Source organism: Microcaecilia unicolor, unplaced genomic scaffold, assembly GCF_901765095.1.
Source record: "Microcaecilia unicolor unplaced genomic scaffold, aMicUni1.1, whole genome shotgun sequence".
Lineage (NCBI taxonomy): Eukaryota > Metazoa > Chordata > Amphibia > Gymnophiona > Siphonopidae > Microcaecilia > Microcaecilia unicolor.
In genome coordinates, this window is record NW_021963055.1 from 146,100 (window position 1) to 165,693 (window position 19,594).

General features: G+C 41.5%; 1 protein-coding gene across 1 annotated transcript in view; it reads right to left on the minus strand.

Moving 5' to 3' along the window:
• Positions 1 to 19,594, minus strand: part of LOC115458852 (TOX high mobility group box family member 2-like) — a gene marked incomplete at its 3' end in the record, with an annotated part of 179,877 nt that overhangs the window by 79,487 nt on the left and 80,796 nt on the right. The window contains exon 2 of the mRNA XM_030188688.1: positions 4,892 to 4,957. Coding sequence (XP_030044548.1) covers positions 4,892 to 4,957 — 66 coding nt within the window. The remainder of the gene's footprint in view (positions 1 to 4,891; positions 4,958 to 19,594) is intronic.

Genomic DNA, 19,594 nt, shown 5'->3' on the forward strand with positions numbered 1-19,594 from the left:
TCCTCTCCTCCTGCCCCTCTGCAGCGTCCCTTCTGTCTCCCCTGCAGCCACCCATCTGGTCTCAGGACCCCTTCCCCACTTCCCTCTTCCCTGCCCCCCCCCACAGCCATCCACGTCCAGCGACCCTCCTCTCCCCCTGCAGCCACCCATATCCAGCGACCCTCCCCTCCCCCTGCCCCCCTCCAGCCACCCATGTCCAGCGACCCTCCCCTCCCCCCTCGGCGCATCACCCAAACCCCTACCCCCCCAGCGCATCACCCAAGCCCCTACCCCCCCTCGGGCACATCAACCCCCTCGCCACCCGCAGCCGCCAATACTAACGCTGTCCGGCCGCTGCTGCGTCTCCTGTTGAGCAGCAGCGGCCGGTACAAAAAGAAAAAAGCCAAAAAAAGATTTTAAACCTGAAACACGGCTCCGTAGACAGCCATCTGGCATTGGCTGTCATCTCTGCAGCCGCTCCTCCTCTCCCCTCTGACATCGCTGCGCTCCTCCGGGGTCTTCCTGCAGAGGCAGTGACGTGGAGGGGAGAGGAGGAGCGGCTGCAGTGACGACAGCCAATGCCAGATGGCTGTCTATGGAGCAGCGTTTCAGGTTAAAAATCTTTTTTTGGCTTTTTTCTTTTTGTACCGGCCGCTGCTGCTCCACAGGAGAAGCAGCAGCGGCCGGACAGCGTTAGCATTGGCGGCTGCGGGTGGCGAGAGAGTTGATGTGCCCGAGGGGGGGGGGTAGGGGCTTTGGTGATGCGCCAGGGGGAGGGTCTTGGGTGATGCGTTGAGGGGAGTAGGGACATGGGTGCTACGCCGGGGCGGAGGGGCTTGGGTGTTGCGCCGAGGGGGGGGGCACTGACAGCTGATTGGTAGGCAGGGGGAGGAGTAGGGAAACACGCTCCTCCCCCTGCCTGGCTCGTGGTTTTGCAAGGCAGGGGCTTGGGTGTTGCGCCGAGGGAGGGGCACTGACAGCTGTTTCCCAGGCAGGGGGAGGAGTAGGGAAACACCCCTTGCCTTGGAATCAGCTGTCAGTGACATCACTGACGTCAGTGCATTCTAAACTGCCAGCAGACCACCTCCAAGGGAGCCATGGTACCAGGCACATTAGAACGTTGGAGGTGAGAATTATTATATAGGATATCTTTGCCATTTAATGTCCCCATTTACCCCTACCTTCCCTTACCCTGATTCTATTTGTATTTTTTAATATCGACCGTATTGGAGCTCCCAACTACGGTGACTTGTAAGCCACATTGAGCCTGCTAACGTGTGGGAAAATGGGGGATACAAATGCTGCAAATAAATAAATAAATAAATTTAGGCATCAGAGCTTAGGCAAGGTAAAATATGGTCTAAATGGACATGACCAAATTTGGTCATGTGTAGAGGCACTCGGTGTATTCTATATACCATGCGGAAATTTAAGCCAATTCTATAAAATTTAGGCGTACTTTAAAGAATACGCCCAGGCATATTTTTAATTACCATGTGCATTTTTCAAGCACCATATACAGAATCTAACCCTTTGCGATAGGCCTTTTTCTCCATGTTAAGTGCGTGTCGGCGCTTAACAAGGTTTAGTAAAAGGGACCTTTTGCAACTGAAATATCTATTCTTAAGCCTATACATGTGGTTCCCAAACTTGGTCCTGGGGGCTTCCCAGCTAGTCAGGTTTAATGAATATTCATGAGAGACATTTGCATGAAGTAGAGGCAGTGCATGCAAATCTCTCATATGAATATTCATTGTGGATATCCTGAAAACCCGACTGGCTGGGGAGCCCCTGGGACCAAGTTTAGGAACCACTGACCTCCAGGTATTATTTTGCAAGCCTTGTGTTATCTTTTTCAGGGTAAGCTGTTACGAAGTTTTCATTTTTTATCCTTTTGACACCTAATATTCCTTCTGCTGATACCCTTCTTTCCCCCCCCCCCCCCCCCCCCCCCTTGATGGTCATCTGCTGTCATCAGCTGTCTCGCTAAAGCATTAACATCTTGTTTGGCTTAAGTCCCCTAAGACAGGCTATATGCCGAACCGTGTTGGGCAATTGATTCAGCCATGGATGTTACTTAAATGCTTTCAATACACCGTACCCACTGCTGCTGCTCTGTGCCTGCACAGGAAGTGTCACCCTGCTCCCCACAAAGTTGGTGGCAGCAGGATGAAGTCCTGATCAAGGTCCATTGACCCCAAGATCCTATCTCTGATAGCAGATCCCCCAAATGTTTATTTGTTTCTCTTAGCTCATTTTAGGGATGAGAAATGGCTTTCCTACGTCTACTTGGTTTGCAAGTTTTTATGGACTTTTCCTCCGATAGCTTGTACAAATATCTTTTAATCACATCCTCCAGCAACAGATTTCACTGCTAATTATATGCTGCATAGGAGAAAAAAAAACTCTCTACGATTTGTTTTCAATCTGCTGGTCAATAGTTTCATGGCGTGACCTCTTGTTTTTGTGTTGTTTGAAAGCTTAAACAACTGCTCCCCGGTGAACCATTCCACCCCATTCCCAATTCCTTTCTTTCTCATATATTTTCCTTATTTATTTATTTATATATTTGTTGCATTTGTATCCCACCTTATCCCACCTCTTTGCAGGCTCAAAGTGGCTTACAATACATCATGAGTAGTGGAAAAGTGTTAGTAATATAAACATTTTGTATTGCATGATCTCGGTTAGTATGATGGTAAAAAACAAAGTAGTAGGTATACAAGCAGATTTGAAGAAACAGTTCTGAGATTAAGTAGGCGAGTTGTGTAGTGTATGTTCACTTGGGTTGGTCTTTTTGGTATGCTCTTTCAAAGAGATGGGTCTTCAGTAGTATGCGGAAGTTCGTTCTTTCGTAGGTCGATTTCAAGTTGCGCGGCAGTGCGTTCCATAACTGTGTGCTCAAGTAGGTGAAGTTTGACGCGTGCATTAGTTTGTATTTCATTCCTTTACAACTGGGGAAGTGCAGATCGAGGAATGTGCGGGATGATCTTATGGCATTCCTAGGTGGTAAGTCTATTAGGTCAGACATGTAAGCTGGTGCGTCTCCATGGATAATTTTGTGAACTAGTGAACATATTTTGAACGTGTGTTGTAAACTGCTTTGATTATGTTATTGAAAGCCCACATAAACAGAAACCTAACTATTTTATAACCTTCTATCCTGTCCATTTCTCAGTCATCTCTTTCTTCAAACCGATAAACATTAACCTGTTTAGTTGCTCTTCATAAGGGAGGTGTCCGATCCCTTTATCATTTCTGTCAGTCCTCTATTATTTTAGTTGCGGGTGCCCAGAACTGTGTACCGTGCTCAGGGTATTAGGACTTACACAGAGGCATAATGACAGCATTGTCCTCCATTCCTTTTCAATGATCCCGACATTCTGTTTTAATTGCCTGCATTTTATAACATTGTCGTAAACTGCTTTGTTGCCTGCAGGGACAGGCAGTAGATAAGACTGAGGAATAAATAAATTGCTATTTGCTTTTCTTAGGAAGCTTCCCTGTCAGACTGTGTGCAGCCTGAGGTGCAGCATTCACGGTCCCTTGAGAAACGCTGAGTGTCCACACATGTGCATCTGATAGAGAACAAAGGTGCTAATTTTGCTTCTGCTGTCACAGCAGTTTAGGACATGTGGGCTGAAATCTCATGACAGCCAGAGTAGCACAAGAGTTCCTATACCATGCATCTCAAACTTAAGCCAAATCACATGGGGCTGGAATCAAAGGCACCGGAAAGATCCCTGCTGAAATCGCATTCTATAAAGTGTGCTCCGCGCCAAGCATAACACTTACTGTCGATTCTCATGACCAACTTTGGGCGCCCAGACTTACACCATGTGAAACCTGTTGAGAACACAACCCCGAAATTCTATAACATCCTGACTAAATTACGGGAATGCCCCTCCCATGACCATGCCACCTTTTGGCCTGCACACAAGACAATTTTGGAGCAGGTGGAAGCTTGCAAAAATCCACATAATTGCCAATAATTGATGTTAATTGGCTCATTAAGTAATTACTTTGTGCTCACATCTCAGGATCATGCCCAAAATTTGGCACACAAATTTCGGCAACCTTTATAGGATCCACGGGATGGTGTAGACTGAAGAGGAGTTGCTTGCTCAGCAGTGGTGGACAAGGGTGCAGTTTCTAGGTGCTGTGGTAATCTAGCACCCAGGATTTGTCCAACCTTGACGTACAGAAGAACTTTCACTCTCTAGTAATCATCTATGGGAATCACCTATTGTCAGTGGTTCCCAAACCTGTCCTAAGCTGCTCCCAGCCAGTTAAGTTTTAAGGATTTCCACAATGAATATGCATGTAATAGAGTTGAATGTTTTATCTTCACTGAATGTACATTTCACGCAGGTTTACTGTAGATATCTCAAATATCAAATTGCTGGTGATCCCCCAGGACAGGTTTGGGAAAGACTGATCTGAGTGACTTGTCAACCTAGACACCACAGAAACATAGAACACGATGGCAGACAACGAAAATATGGCCCATCCAGTCTTTCCATTCACACCTTCTGTTCAGCTTTAGAATCCCTTTCTCTCTTTCAGAAATCCTATAAGAATTTTTATCCCATGAACCATGCATGGGAATCTTTGTCCTAGGGATCACCTATGGGAATTGAATGGCTTGAGGATGACCTAAGGAATCTATTTCCCAAGACTTATAAAAGGAGAATCTATGTGTTCCATGAACCATGTCTACAACAAATTCATTATTTCTCAGCATTATAGTCATCTGAGATTTAACATCCAGTGCTTTCATGTTGTAAATAATTTGACACAGCTCTACAAAAAGTACAGGGATTGTCAGGTATCCTAGGGTGTAACTCTGTCATCTATCCCTTGATATTTAGCAATCCCTCCAAATTACCTTGATAAGAGACAAATCACCTACCTGACCCGGTGACATAAACTCTTGATTGTTGTCATTCATTCCCATATACATGTTCTCCCCATCAAACTGCAAGAGGAAAGAAAAATTCTGTTTATTACAACGAATGTAATGAAATGTACTGCAAGAAAGGCAATATCTACTGGTAGAAAGGACAGTTAATGGAACAAGCTTCACTGTGCATGTGATTATTTCAGATGCTCTTGGTAAGCTTATGGTAATCATTCTTAATCAGAATAAAATGCAAGGAATTCCAACATTAGCCACAGTGATTTCCAGCTCTCTATTCCCTGTACTTGGAGTTAAAATACGGAACTCTCTACGTACTGCCATCAGAACAGATAACAGCTACCTTAGCTTCAGGAAGAGGCTAAAAAACCTCTCTCTTCCCAAAGACTGCTTCATAACAAATCATTGACTTCTACCTCCCAGTATCATCCATTATCCTTTCCTATAATGTTTTTGGTCTCATGCATGACACTAATGGTCTCTAATTGTTCTCATACCTCACACTAACATTATCAGCTTTTGTCTCACCTAGAATGTAAGCTGCACTGAACCCTGGAGAGGGGATATTAGCGGTATACAAGAATTGATTTGATTAATATCAAGGAAGCCCTGATGAAGGTTGCATTGATTTTATGAATTCTGTATGTACTTTTTTTGCAAGTCCTGCATGCTAATGTTAAAATTACCATGGAATCTGCAAAATAAATAAATAACCCCTTTTAAAATACTGGCGCCTCACATATAGGCTTAGGGTGTGGGAAGTCCCGCGTTAAAACGTGCTAAGTTCATATTTTAGTGTGTTTTAGTAAAAGGGCCCCTTATTTCAACACTGGGTCACACTGGAAAAAAAAAAAGGATAGTAAATGGGCCGGGACAAAAATTTTCAATATATTGTCGTCTGAAAGCAAAAGTGTCATATATGCAATTTTTGCATGAGGTGAGACTGACATCCAAAAAGATTGCAGTCTCTTACTAAAATATATGCCTAACTGTTGTTACTTCTGAAAGGCTGTATGTGAAGTAGAAAATTAAAGTCTGATGCAGTGTTTATTGGTGATTTATAACAACCACATTAAACTTCACTTCCCATTTTCTCTGTTTTGCATCAAGTTCATATATGGTACTTTTGCTTTTAAGGAATAATATTTCCGTATGAAATTATATAAACTTTAATTTTACTTTATAAATGCTTTGATGTTCCCATGCATACCTCCTACCCACCCTGTTAGACTATCAATGAAATGCTTGGATGCTTTACTTATATATACTGTCATCTACCACATTTGCTTATTTCCGATCTGACGAAGAAGGGCAACCTTCGAAAGCTAATCAAGAAATGTATTAAGTTATGTCCAATAAAAAAGGTATCATCTTATTTTCTTTTCCATGTTTTATTTTGTTTGATTTCTATAGATTCTACATGGAATGTTGCTATTCCACTAGCAACATTCCATGTAGAAGTCGGCCCTTGCAGATCACCAATGTGGCCACGCAGGCTTCTGCTTCTGTGAGTCTGACGTCCTGCACGTACGTGCAGGACGTCAGACTCACAGAAACAGAAGCCTGCGCAGCCTTCTACATGAAATGTTGCTAGTGGAATAGCAACATTCCATGTAGAATCTCCAATGGTAGCAACATTCCATGTAGAATCTCCAATAGTAGCAACATTCCATGTAGAATCTCCAATAGTATCTATTTTACTGTCATAGTAATGCTTGAATGTTTTCACTTATATACACTGTCAGCTAGCACATTTGCTTATTTCCGATCTGAGGAAGAAGGGCAACCTTCGAAAGCTAATCAAGAAATGTATTAAGTTGTGTCCAATAAAAAAGGTATCATCTTATTTTCTTTTCCATGTTTTATTTTGTTTGATTTCTATTGATTAACTTTATAAAACGAAAGCCATTTTCTAAATTTCTCCTGTGTCCAAACATTTTTGGTTTGTTTGTTACTTAGGGGGAAAGGTTTCTTTGGAGTCCTTTTACTAAGCTGCATTAAGCATTAACACACATTTATCACACCAAAAATACCCTACGCGGGATGCGCTACGGTGTTCTGCATTAGGTATGGCCTTTGCACGCACTAACCATGCAGTGATTATTTTTTTATAATTATTTTTTGAGGGGGTGGAGAGTGGACACAATTAATGTGGGAGCCCCTGCCGCCTCCTGAATAGGTGATGGTAATAATTTACAACCGCTGCGGGCTAATGATTACCACCCTTTGTTAACGAAAATAATAGAAAAAAGACTCAAGTGAGGAGCAGAGCACAAGGAATCCTTTGTGATCAAAGCTGGGAAGTGAGGAGGGGAACGGAGAAGGAGGAAGGAAGGCACAGAGGGAGAAGAGGATAAGAGGTACCAGGAAGCAGAAAAAGAAGAGAGGGTCACAGACAGAGAAACGGGATGATCCCTTCGCACCCCACTCACCTCTCTGATCCCCTCACGACCCCTTTTGTCATGGCTGTATTTGCTTCCTTATTCAGTCTTATCACGTTTTTCTCTCTTTTGTGCCTCAATATATTTTACTAGCTGTCACACATGCAAATTCCTCAGAAGCAAATATAATATTTAAAAAATAAGCTTAGAGCCTTTCAGTCGTATTACTAATACAGCAGATCTAAAGGCTTTTTTCGTAATAGGATGTCTGTGCCAAAGGAGGGGACAGGAACATGGAATATTGCTTGGATTCTTCTAGCCATTGGTATGACGAGACAAAGGGAAGAGTGATGGGAGAGTCTGAAAAAATATCCCCCAGGCTGGTATTTTTCTACTATCTGCCCCTACCCCAGCACCTTGTCCAAAGGAAGTATTTCCACAATGGGGGTGCAGATTTACCCCACCAATCTGTGTGGTCTCATCTGGCCATACGTGTGTGTGTATTTGCCGATATGCTGACTCAGCCATCTATCAACAGACACGACTGCTAGTTAACAGCGTATTCCATTTATTTATTTAAGACATTTCTAGTCGGCCTCTCAGATATCTAAGCGGAGTACAATAAAACAAATACATAAATATCAACCTATAACATTACTTAAATTAAAAAAAAAAAAAGACATTACAAAGAGTGAAAATTGCACAACTGCCCATTAAAATAACAGAAGCATAGGTATCATTTAGATAAGGAACGAAGAAAAACAGTAATGATGACCAACTCAAGAGTTAAAAATACTACTAGGACATTTGTTATAGCTATTACATATAGATGTCCCTGAAAATAGGATCCTGCACCACAATGGGGGCCGTCCTGTTTCTAGCAGAGATGGTTGTCTCTTGGAGGACTAAGAGGATCTCATTCCAGTGCAGGCTGTGGCCCTTTTTACCTTAGTGGGTAAAAATGCCTAAAAATGGCCATGGCCATGTGGCAAGATTGCTCTTACCACGTGGCCATGAAAGGGGCAGCATTTAGCTCCACACATTGAGGTGGTGGTAAGGGCTCCTGTGCTAACCCAGAAGTAACCGTTTAGCAAATGGCACTGCCCAATTACCGCCAAGTTAGCGCTACACTAGAAAATAGCCAGCTACTTTCCCTAGTGGGGCAAATGGCGAACTGGGGCTGGCGGTAGTTCCAGATTAGAGTGCGGTAAGGCCGCTTTGTAAAAGGGCCCCCAAATAATAACCACCTGTATAGAAGCTGAATGTGTGAAAATCAGAAAATAAACAATGTAGGCAAGTAGCATAAAGTAAATTCAACAATGGTCCACACAATCCTAAAATATGATTTCACAAGAAAAGCATCTATCAGTACCTACTAGTACTGTACAGTAACATCTCTCAAGAAGAACCAAAGATCCAAACTGATCCAAAATTGTTTCCAAGGACTCCGGATGAATATCTTCCACATTTTCAGGAAGCCCCATTTTCCTTGATGGCAAGTAATAGATTTTTCTAATAGATGAAATAAGATTTTCAGGTTCCGTCAAGAGATCTCTAGGTGAAACATTCTGATCACAGAGGAAATTCAAAAGTCTTAAATCTGAGCTCCATAAAATTCTCCATTTTTTCCAATTTGAATCTCGTTGCAAACCAAGCTGGGCTAGACAACTTGATACTGCTACACCACTTCACTTTCTAAGTTAGAATCTATGGTTGGAAAGCTAGATATCTATGATAAAGTTCTCCGTCATGCATTAATATCATGATTTCCAAAGTGTTAATCTCAGTTGAAAGTGGCTTAACCACAGGATGCAAAAGTTTTAGCAAAGTCTGACATTGCTAACCAAACTGAATCCAAGTTCACTACTGGTGGTTTCTTCACAACTGTATCTGGAATAGTGATAAAAGTTTCCATAGATCATAACCTCTGCCACCCTCTTGGCAAGAGAGTCTGAGGAGTAGATCCTCCATTTTGGGACCATTCCTTTCCCTTTTCATGTGGAAGCCGTTCCATGTTTCCAACAGCCGCCAAAGCACTCTCACATTTTGGGGGGCTTTCCTTCCTGACCAACAGCCAGAGCCCCCTCTGACTCAGAAAGCTGCCAATGTGAGAAAGAGAGCTGGTCGCACAGGGCTATGAGGGTGAGGATCTTTGGACCAGACTCTAGGAAAGTTCCAGCACAAGGGGCTGAGCCGCTTCTCCTCCAGATTTCCCCATTGCTCACCAGTATGGAAAACAAAATTATCAACTGGGCCAACTGAAGGCGAACTTGCAGACTGGGAAGATCTATATGCCTGCTATCTCTTGTTTCCCCGTTGTGGAAATCAAAAGTGGGAGGATCTTTTTTTTTTAATTAGTTTCAATAACAAAACAACAAGTACATCAAACATGTATGGAAAATAGAATACAAAAAAATTATAAACAGAAGGATTACATATCCATCTTCAAAAAATAGAAATTCCTGACGTATATTTGTACCGAGAAAGGTGCCAGTATTCAAGTACCATACCACCCTTTAGAGGTGGGGTGATCACTGAGGGACTCACCCCACAATAACCAGGACCGCTAGAACCAGTCACAGAATCTATGACAAGGCAGAATTGGTATGTAGAGCCTGAGCTCTTTCATTAAAACTCGGGGACGATGGGTCACTTTTACCAGACAATAGAAAAGGTGCCGGTACTCAGTACCCCAAGTACCCCTCAAAAAAAGCCCTGGGCATAACCATTACATAACTCCAAGAAAATCTTTTTCCAAAGTAAATTTCAGGAGAACAAGTCCAGATATTAATTAAATATGTGGAACATCCATCCATCCATCCATTTCTATAGAGTGGATGTTGCTAGAAGTGGAGAAGTATGGGAAACAGCATGAAACTGAGTTAACTGTTGTGGCTCACAGAAAATAGAGCCGTCCGACCTAACACCACATGTCAATGGATAGTTTAAGCAACATTGTGCTCCTACTTGCAAAACACCAGGTCTCATCAGACCTGCCCAGAACACTGCAGCCAGACTTATCTTTGGCAAAATCAAGATTTGAAAGCGCTTCACCACTTCGAGAGAAGCTTCATTGGCTCCCCGTCCAAGAAAGAATAAACTTCAAAATCCAGACAATGATTCATAAGATCATATACGGAGAATCCCCTAGCTACATGAACGATTTGATAGACCTCCCAACCAGAAACAGTTCAAAGTCCTCACGTACTTACCTTAATCTACACCTTCCCAATTGCAAAGGAATTAAATACAAAACCTCCTATGCATCCAGTTTCTCATTTCTGGGTAGCCAGCTTTGGAACGCTTTACCAAGATCCATCCGAACAATTAACGATTATCTAAGTACATAAGTAATGCCACACTGGGAAAAGACCAAGGGTCCATCGAGCCCAGCATCCTGTCCACGACAGCGGCCAATCCAGGCCAAGGGCACCTGGCAAGCTTCCCAAACGTACAAACATTCTATACATGTTATTCCTGGAATTTTTGAGTTTTCCAAGTCCGTTTAGTAGCGGTTTATGGACTTGTCCTTTAGGAAACCGTCCAACCCCTTTTTAAACTCTGCTAAGCTAACCGCCTTCACCACTTTCTCCGGCAGATCCATCCGAACAATTAACGATTATCTACCCTTCAGAAAAATGTTAAAGACAAATCTCTTTAAGCAAGCCTACCCTAACGTCCCAACTTAACACTATATCCTACCCACTAAACTCCTGCTCCAAAGATGATTATACTCTAAACCATGTCTCCCAATTCCTTATACTCGTCCCCAGTCCTCTCGTCTACTTCTTCCCTACACCATACCCCTCCCAATTCTCTTTCCTTTGTCTATCTTGCCTTGTTTACCATTCTGTGTTTACTCACATACTCTTAAACCTTATTTTTACTATGTCTACATCAGTTATTATATTCTCCATATAATACTCCGTAATTCTATTTATTGTGTAAGCCGCATGGAACCTGCTGTTTGTGGGAAAGCGCGGGGTACAAGTGTAATAAATAAATAAATAAAAACGGCTTCCTTCTTGTTTTGTGTAATGTTTGCCATGTTAATAGTTCTGTCCATAAATGTATTGCTCCTTTCCCTAAAGAAGAGTTTCAGACTCATGACCACTTGTAACCACTCGCCTCCACCAACCCTCCTCTCCTCCTTCCTGTACAAATTAATTGATTTGATTACTTTATTTTTTGTCTATTAGATTGTAAGCTCTTTGAGCAGGGACTGTCTTTCTTATATGTATGTGCAGCGCTGCGTACGCCTTGTAGCGCTATAGAAATGCTAAATAGTAGTAGTAGTAGAATCCAGTCTCTGACTCTAATACAACGTCCCAGTCTGTACTGTAGGATCACCAGAAGTTTCCAACATATCTAATGGACTCAGAGAGTCTAAGGAAACGTCAGAAGGAGGATAATTTGTAACCAGCTGATTTCTACAAGTATACATTTCCTAATAACTTTGTCACTTATTTGAGCAGCCGGCAGCAAAAGCAAAATATACAGAGCAGGCTTGTCTGCTGGTTGCATACATTTACTTTTGCATTTTCTAAAGTACACTTATAAAAGCAAAACTTTAAATAGGTATAAAGTATGAACAGCATCACTCCCTCCGCATGCTTTTATACAAGTATGAAGATGCAAATGTTATAAAATCGGTTGTGTGTAAAACCTGATTTCATAAAACTACCTCTATGTTTGCTGGTTTATGTCCCAAAGTGTTACAGAAAATCATGAACATGAAAAGCTATTTTTTATTTCAATTGCATGCTTATGTTGTATGATTTTAGTTTGTCCCTAAAAAAAACCCAGAAATATTACTTGAGTTTAAAAAATGTGGTCTTACCAGCCAGATCGCTTTCACCTAGCTGAGCAATAAACCTAATTTAATTTGGAGAGCAGAGGTCTTCCCTAATGTAATTGCCTTGGTTGACAAGGGTTGATATCACTGTAGGGTCAAAGTTCACTGTTCCCTGGAAGAGTGAAACATCTGGTGCTTTTCAATCATACCTGCAGGATGCCTGGTTAGAAGAATTTAAGCCCTGGAAGTTTGTTCTGCTTTATAAATTTTCAGGAGATCAGCTCTCCTTTCCTTCCTCTATCTACCCAGGCAACAAAGGATTTAGCTCACCCATAGCTGTGTACGGTATAACACTAATATGTGGATCTGACATTACAGCAGAAATTAACTCGTAAGAACACAAGCATTGCTGTACTGGGACAGACCACTGAACCAGATCTACCCACAGCTTCGAGTAAATTGACTCCCTAACAGAAACTCGGAAATGGGCAAAAAACAAACGAACAATTCTGCCTGAATCTGAGCAAAACAAAGATTCCGTGGGTTCCAAACACAAGTGGACAGGTACCTGACTTCAAACTATCGGCTGGAAAGTATGACCTCCCCCTAAGATCACAGGTCAGAAATCTTGGGATACTGCTAAATTCATCATTTACTTAGATCCAGCAAATTTATACAACGTTTAAAAATGGTTTCAATCAGTCATAATTGGACTATTATAACGCCCTGTACATTGGTCAATCCAAAAATGAGTTTGCTCCAACTAATTCAGAATGCTGCATGACTACATTATAGCTTTCCTCCAAAACCAATAGTGGCTACCAGTACCTTAAAACTTTTCAAGGTCCTCAGATAAAACGGGCCAGCATACCTAAAGAATGTTAGTCTTTTACATACCTTTGAGGCTTCTAAGGCCCTCTCAAGAAAGATCACTATTTGTACCCTCAGCAAAAGAAATTGCACAATGTGAAACCTATCAAACCAAACAGAAGCTGAAAAGAGTCTTCCAAAGCAGAAAGCTGGAGTGACGAAACACAGCCTGTGTTGGGTTTGTCAGCACTTTCTTTGTAATTATTGGACAATAAAAGTCTTCTCGATCCATTGGAGATTGTGGTTGGCGTCTTCCACTCCTGTGCTACTTTTACAACAATGTGATACCTGCCAGCAAGCCTTCTCAGGAGTAGCTCTCACGCACTGGAACTCACCCTCAGAGGGGCTATGCCCAACTCAAGACTACCTCTACTTCAGGAAGCAGGTGAAAGCCTGTCTTTTCTCCCAACCTTTAATCCATGTGGTGACTTATCCACCCATTCCATATCTGGACTAGTTTGCTGCACGTCCTGTAACTTAGACCAGTTCCCCATATCTTGTTCAACTGTACAAATAAATTGCCTTCAGTTTAATGATCCATCTTTTTATCCCAATTAATTTCTACTATCCATCTTGTTCTGTCTATATATCTCAAATGCACTTGCCCTCTTGGCTACCAATTAAGATATTTCATTGCATTATAAGAACAACTTTAGAATCATACCTATGTTATTTCAGTATTCTAATGCATGCCTTTAAAGTGTTTCATTTGTAACATGCAGCCTATTAGTTCCCTTACAACTGGAACATACACAATAACAAATATAGGAGGCATAAAATCAAAGCAAAATACAATAAAACTGAAGTAAGATAGTCAATATATAAACTAAAGTAAAATACAAATGACATACAATAACCCTAACATAAAAACCAGCAATGTAGACAAATAAAAATGAAAAAAATATATATCAAACCTACTAAAAGTGACTGTGTCTGCCGCTTAGTTGCTGGAAATGGAAAGTTGCCTGATTAGATATGGTATTAATGGTTTTTATCTTTAGTCAAGCAAAGTTCAATGGGTAATGCATTCCACAAAGTATGTACGGCAACAGAAAAGATTTTGTTATATGAATGTTCTATCCATGCTGCCTATTATGGTATCATTCATATTCTGATGACAGTTATCAAATTTCACTTATAAACATTTAACAGCACCATAAAACAATCATATATTTCTCTTATTGTATCATGTTAAGCGAATTACTAGAACTCAATTTATGATATCCAAGTTTACCTTATTAATTGTAATTTGTGCTTCTATTTGGTCATTTTAGTGTTAAATAAAATTGTAAGTTTTATCTCAAGCTTCGTCAATGTCTTCATAAAGGTGGTTAATAATTCCCAAATAAATAGATAAATAATTTTATATTGGTGAGGTGATTTGTGTGAAGGGAGACCCCAATGGCCTCTCGCATCGAAGAAGACTGAACAGGAAAATCTTAGGATGCAAATGTATGCGGTTTACCATGGGAACAGAAATGTAACATCTAACCATGAGTGGCTTCTACGATGCAGCAACTCATGATTGAAATCTTTAGTGAATAAAGCAAGGTTCCTAGTGGGAGGCATGTGAAAGAGATCATGATTGTACCTTTTTCTTTGCTGTGCAGAAATCTTAGGGTAGAGGCTAGTGGGATGTGTGCAGTCTTATAGGATAGAAGAGATTAGTATTTTGGACCATGCCGCAGTTAATTTTCAACTGGAGAACCTGAAGGGTAGCACAGCTCAGAGGTGGTGGTCTTTTAACAGATGCCTATTAGATAACCCTCAATTTTTGGACAAATTATTTGCAGCATGAAAAATACACTCAGTTTAACTACAGCATAGATATATATATCCCTTTATTATTTAGGATATGGTCAAAGGCGACACATGACTTCAATCGCACCAGGTATTAAGAGATAAGGTCAAGCAGAAATCACAACTTTACATCTCCAATTAGAAAAGCGAGAGACGAACCACAAACAGAATGAAAATGTTAAATATCTCAAAATTCTATTTAAAGTGCAATAGAGAATCAGCTGCGCTTGGCTCTGCTCTGATGCAGCACCTACTTAACTTTAGCAACGGAAGAGAATGAAAATGATAAACAGGATCGATAAAATGAAGACAACAGTGGGTATCTAAACAACTGAGACAGAGAACACAGCTGGATGCTTTGTAGAACACTAGAAAGAGCTTTACACCTCTCAGCTTACAACCTCACAGAAGGCAATCATGGGCTGGTTACATAAACAGCCCATCCCATGAATTACTAAGGAGATAAGAGATTTTATTGACAGGTCTATTAAACTTGATAAGGTAAATAGGGTGATAACCTCATTTAAAAAAAAATCAACAAAGCTACAAGACTGGATCATCTACTGGCCGAACTAAACACTTGAGAAACCACCTTGCTCCAAAGTTAGTAAAGTTCTTTAATAAAGTTGTTGCAGAGATCTTTAATGAAGCTTCCATAATCAGTGGTTCTCCAGGAAAGGAAGGACCCAAACTTGCGATATCTACACACCAATCTCGCTATTATATACACGTTGATTATAAAGTATTTGCAACAATTCTGAGTATGAGAATTGAAAATTATATGACTGGTGTTGTTCATCCCAATCAAACAGGCTTCATAAAAGGGAGATATAGGTCAGCTAATTGATATTCTTTAAGCTTCTAGTGAATTGAAAGTTAACTCAGATGTTCTTTCATTGGGTGCTGAGAAAGCATTTGGCCATATCTGATGAAAGTGCTAAGCCAGTTTGCTTTTGATAATACTTTTATCAACTAGGTGAAGGCTCGGCTTTAGCTCGATTGAGGCACATGCTAAGGCCTCCCCTTATATTCAAGCTTTTTGAAGGGTCCAAGAAGTTCCTGGATGGTTAACCTCCATCAAGTTGGTCGTTTACTGATATTCAGTGGCAAAACCTTGGCAGTGCCACTGAATATAGTCCAAGAAGCGACGATCTGGGAGAGGACTTGCGAAAGAACCAGGAGTTAAGTACTGGCAATATTCAGTGCTGCTGCTTGCATAGCTGAGCGACAAGATAGGACCACACAAAAGGCTATCCTAAATTGGGTTGCAGCCATATGGGTACTAGCCCAGAATATCAGGCTGCACCTATATAACGTCCGGGTCATGGCTGGAATACTGCTCTGTTCTCCCCTTCCTGAACAACAGTGTAACCCTTTCCGAACCTCCCCTCCACAGCATAAGCCTCTTTTGGAATCACCCAAGAGCACCATACTGGATCCCCCCCTAATGATCTTTTCCTCCTTCTACCCACCTGTAAAACCTCTCAGACCTACCTTAAGGTCCTTGATGGTCTACAGACTAGGCCCTGGTTCTGGGTGCAAAATGGCTGCTGCGACTCTACCAGTAGTCTCACAGTACTACCGCTAAGGTCAGCCTTTCACTTAAGGGCAATTGGCTGAACAGCGCACCTACTCTTCTGTATTCCAGGTGGCGACAGAGGGCGGCCAGAGCTGGTACCTGCATAGGTGTTGGAACTGAATGTTGGGACCTAATTCATCCCGCAGCAGTACCGCAAATTGAATATTGACAGGGATGCTTTTTCCTCTGCGTTGTGTTTATTATTTCTGCTTAGATGAAGAATTAAAAAAAATAATAAAATTTGGGAAAATTCCAAATAGCTCTGCCCAGCTGGAGGCCCCCAAAAATCACGTGCAACTGACTTTTTCTAGTGTACACTGTGGCAAAATGTTAGGTCTCGCAACAAAGATATGAGATAGGAAACACAGTTTTAGACATGATCGAGCCACTAGCAGAAAGAATCTCTTTTCACATCTATTTCCTGAGGATTTGTTATAAGTACCAATTACCAAGTAAAGTTGCTGCTGGGAACTGAAATGGCCTACAAACGCGACACCAGTATTGAACTGCTAATGGACCTGTTACAATGTGACTTTCTGCAGATGAATTCTTGAAATAGTCCTGAATGGGGTAGGTCTAAGGTCCTTCTTGAAGCAATGCAAGCAGGCTGATCGGTGGATGAATGAAATGTGGTGAAATTCACCTTACAAACACCTGCGTAATCTGGAGAAGGCAACAGTTGTAGACTGGCGCTGACTTTACATTTTACAAGGCAGAGGGCCATGCCCTTTCTCTGATCAGCCAGAAGGTAGACTGGAGAACACTCTTCCCTTTTATCAGTCTGGTCTGCTCCCGGATATGTACTTTCAACAAGGCAAGAAAAGCAAGTGTTCAACAGCCAAAAAGGCAAAAGTTAAAGCTTTCTGTCTCCCACTAAAGGTCAAATTTTTAGTCGTTACCAGCGTTTTAGGTTCTACGCCAGCTAGGTAAGCCATTCTCTCTCTCTTTTGTTGACCCCACGGAATTGGATCATATTCATTTAAATTGAACTTTAGGGGTCATTTTACAGAGCGGCGAAAGAGCTACCACACTTTGTCACATGCCAATCTGGCACCACCGCTGGCTCACTGTGGGAGATGCCAGTACCATGTGCCATTTCTGTTGTGCTGGAAATTAGACATAAGCATCGCCACTCTGGGACAGACCAAAGGTCCATCTAGCCCACCACCCTGTCTCCGACAGTGGCCCATCCAGGTCACAATCACCCGCAAAGATCCACAGAGCAAAGCATTTTGTACTGCTTGTCCCAGGAATAGTGGAATTTCCCTACGTCCATTTAATAACGTTCTATGGCCTTTTCCTTCAGGAAGCCGTCCAAATCTTTCTTAAACTCTGCTAAGCTAATCGCTTTAACCGCATTCTCCGGAAATGAATTCCAGAGTCGAATTATGAGCTGAGTAAAGAAAATTTTCCTCTTATTTGTTTTAACCATACTGCACTCCCAGCTTCATCGCATGCCCCCTTGTCCTAGTATTTTTGGAAAGCGTAAACAGACGCTCCACATCTATCTTTTCCACTCCACTCATTATTTTATATACCTCTATCATATCACCCCTCAGCTGCCTTTTCTCTCAATTTTTTCCACGGCGAGGGGCTTACCTGGCAGTAATCAGTGCTGCCCAGTTACCACTGGGTTAGCATGGGAGCCCCTAACACCTCCTGATTAGGAGACAGTAAGGACTCCCTCAGGAAAATGGCTGCACGCACAGCCATTTCCTTTTCCTCACAAAAACCCTGCTGCAGTAAAAGGAGCTTCAGCACGTGACAAATCCTCAAATCCATGCGCCCAGGACACCGCGGGACCCCGGGACCCTTTTACCATAGTGTAGTACAAGGACCCCTAAGTTATTTGTTGACGTATTTATAGATTTATCTATTTGTTTTGACTAATTTATTCTTTGTATGTGTTTTATTGATTCATATGTGTTCCTTATATATGGTCTTCTGAAGTTCTTAAACATTTTATTTATTTGTTGCATTTGTATCCCGCATTTTCCCACCAATTTGCAGGCTTAATGTGGCTTACATTATGCCATAATGGTGATCGCCATTTCCGGGTAAGGAATTACAAGTGGTATTGCAATAGGCGTATAAATGGTACATTAAAATACAAAGTGGTGTTGCATTAAAGTACCTGAATTACAGCGTGAATTTTAAAATTAATTAGATAATCAACTATATAATGGTCATATTCGATACAAGAAATAATGTGGTAGTGGATAATACATTATTTTCATTAGTAGCAGCGAAGGTTATCAGTCTAGTATAAAGAGTTCGGTTGTGTTTAGTACATGTAAAGTCTGGTTATCTAGGATGGATTTTCATGTTATGCCTTCTTGAATAGGTTGGTTTTCAGTAGTTTTCGGAAGATTGTTAGGTCATGATTTGTTTTTATGGCCTTTGGTAGCGCATTCCATAGTTTCGCGCTAATGTAAGAGAAGCTGGAAGCATATGTAGATTTATATTTAAGTCCTTTGCAACTGGGGTAGTGGAGATTCAATAATGTGCGTGCTGATCTTTTTGGGTTTCTAGTTGGTAGGTCTATAAGGTCTGACATACAGATCGGGGCTTCCCCATGAACGATTTTGTGAACCAGGGTGCACACTTTGAACGCAATTTGTTCTTTTAGTGGGAGCCAGTGTAGTTTTTCTCTTAGGGGTTGGCTGCTGTGTTTTGGGCAGTTTGAAGTTTCCTGATAATTTGTTCTTTGCATCTGGCATAGATTGCATTGCAGTAATCTAGGTGGCTTAGTACCATTGATTGCACTAGACTGCGGAATATTTCCCTTGGGAAGAAAGGTTTTATTCTTTTGAGCTTCCACATTGAGTGGAACATTTTCTTTACTGTATTTTTTGCACGGCTTTCAAGTGTGAGATTTTGGTCAATTGTAACTCCTAGAATTTTCAGACTGTCTAATTCATGAAGGGTGTAGTCTGGGGTGTTTATGGTGGTGGGATTGTTCGTGTTATGTTGTGAGAAGAGAATTAGACATTGTGTCTTTTCTGCGTTGAGCTTTAGTTGGAATGCATCTGCCCATGCATTCATTATTTGGAGGCTGTGGTTGATTTCAGTTAGGTCATGTTTGAACGGGATGTAGATCGTGACATCGTCTGCGTAGATGTATGGGTTAAGTCCTTGGTTGGATAGCGATTTGGCTAAAGATATCATCATTAAATTAAAAAGGGTTGGTAAAAGCAGTGATCCTTGGGGTACTCCACATACAGGTTTCCATGGTGATTATGTTTTTGAGTTTGATATTACTTGATATGTTC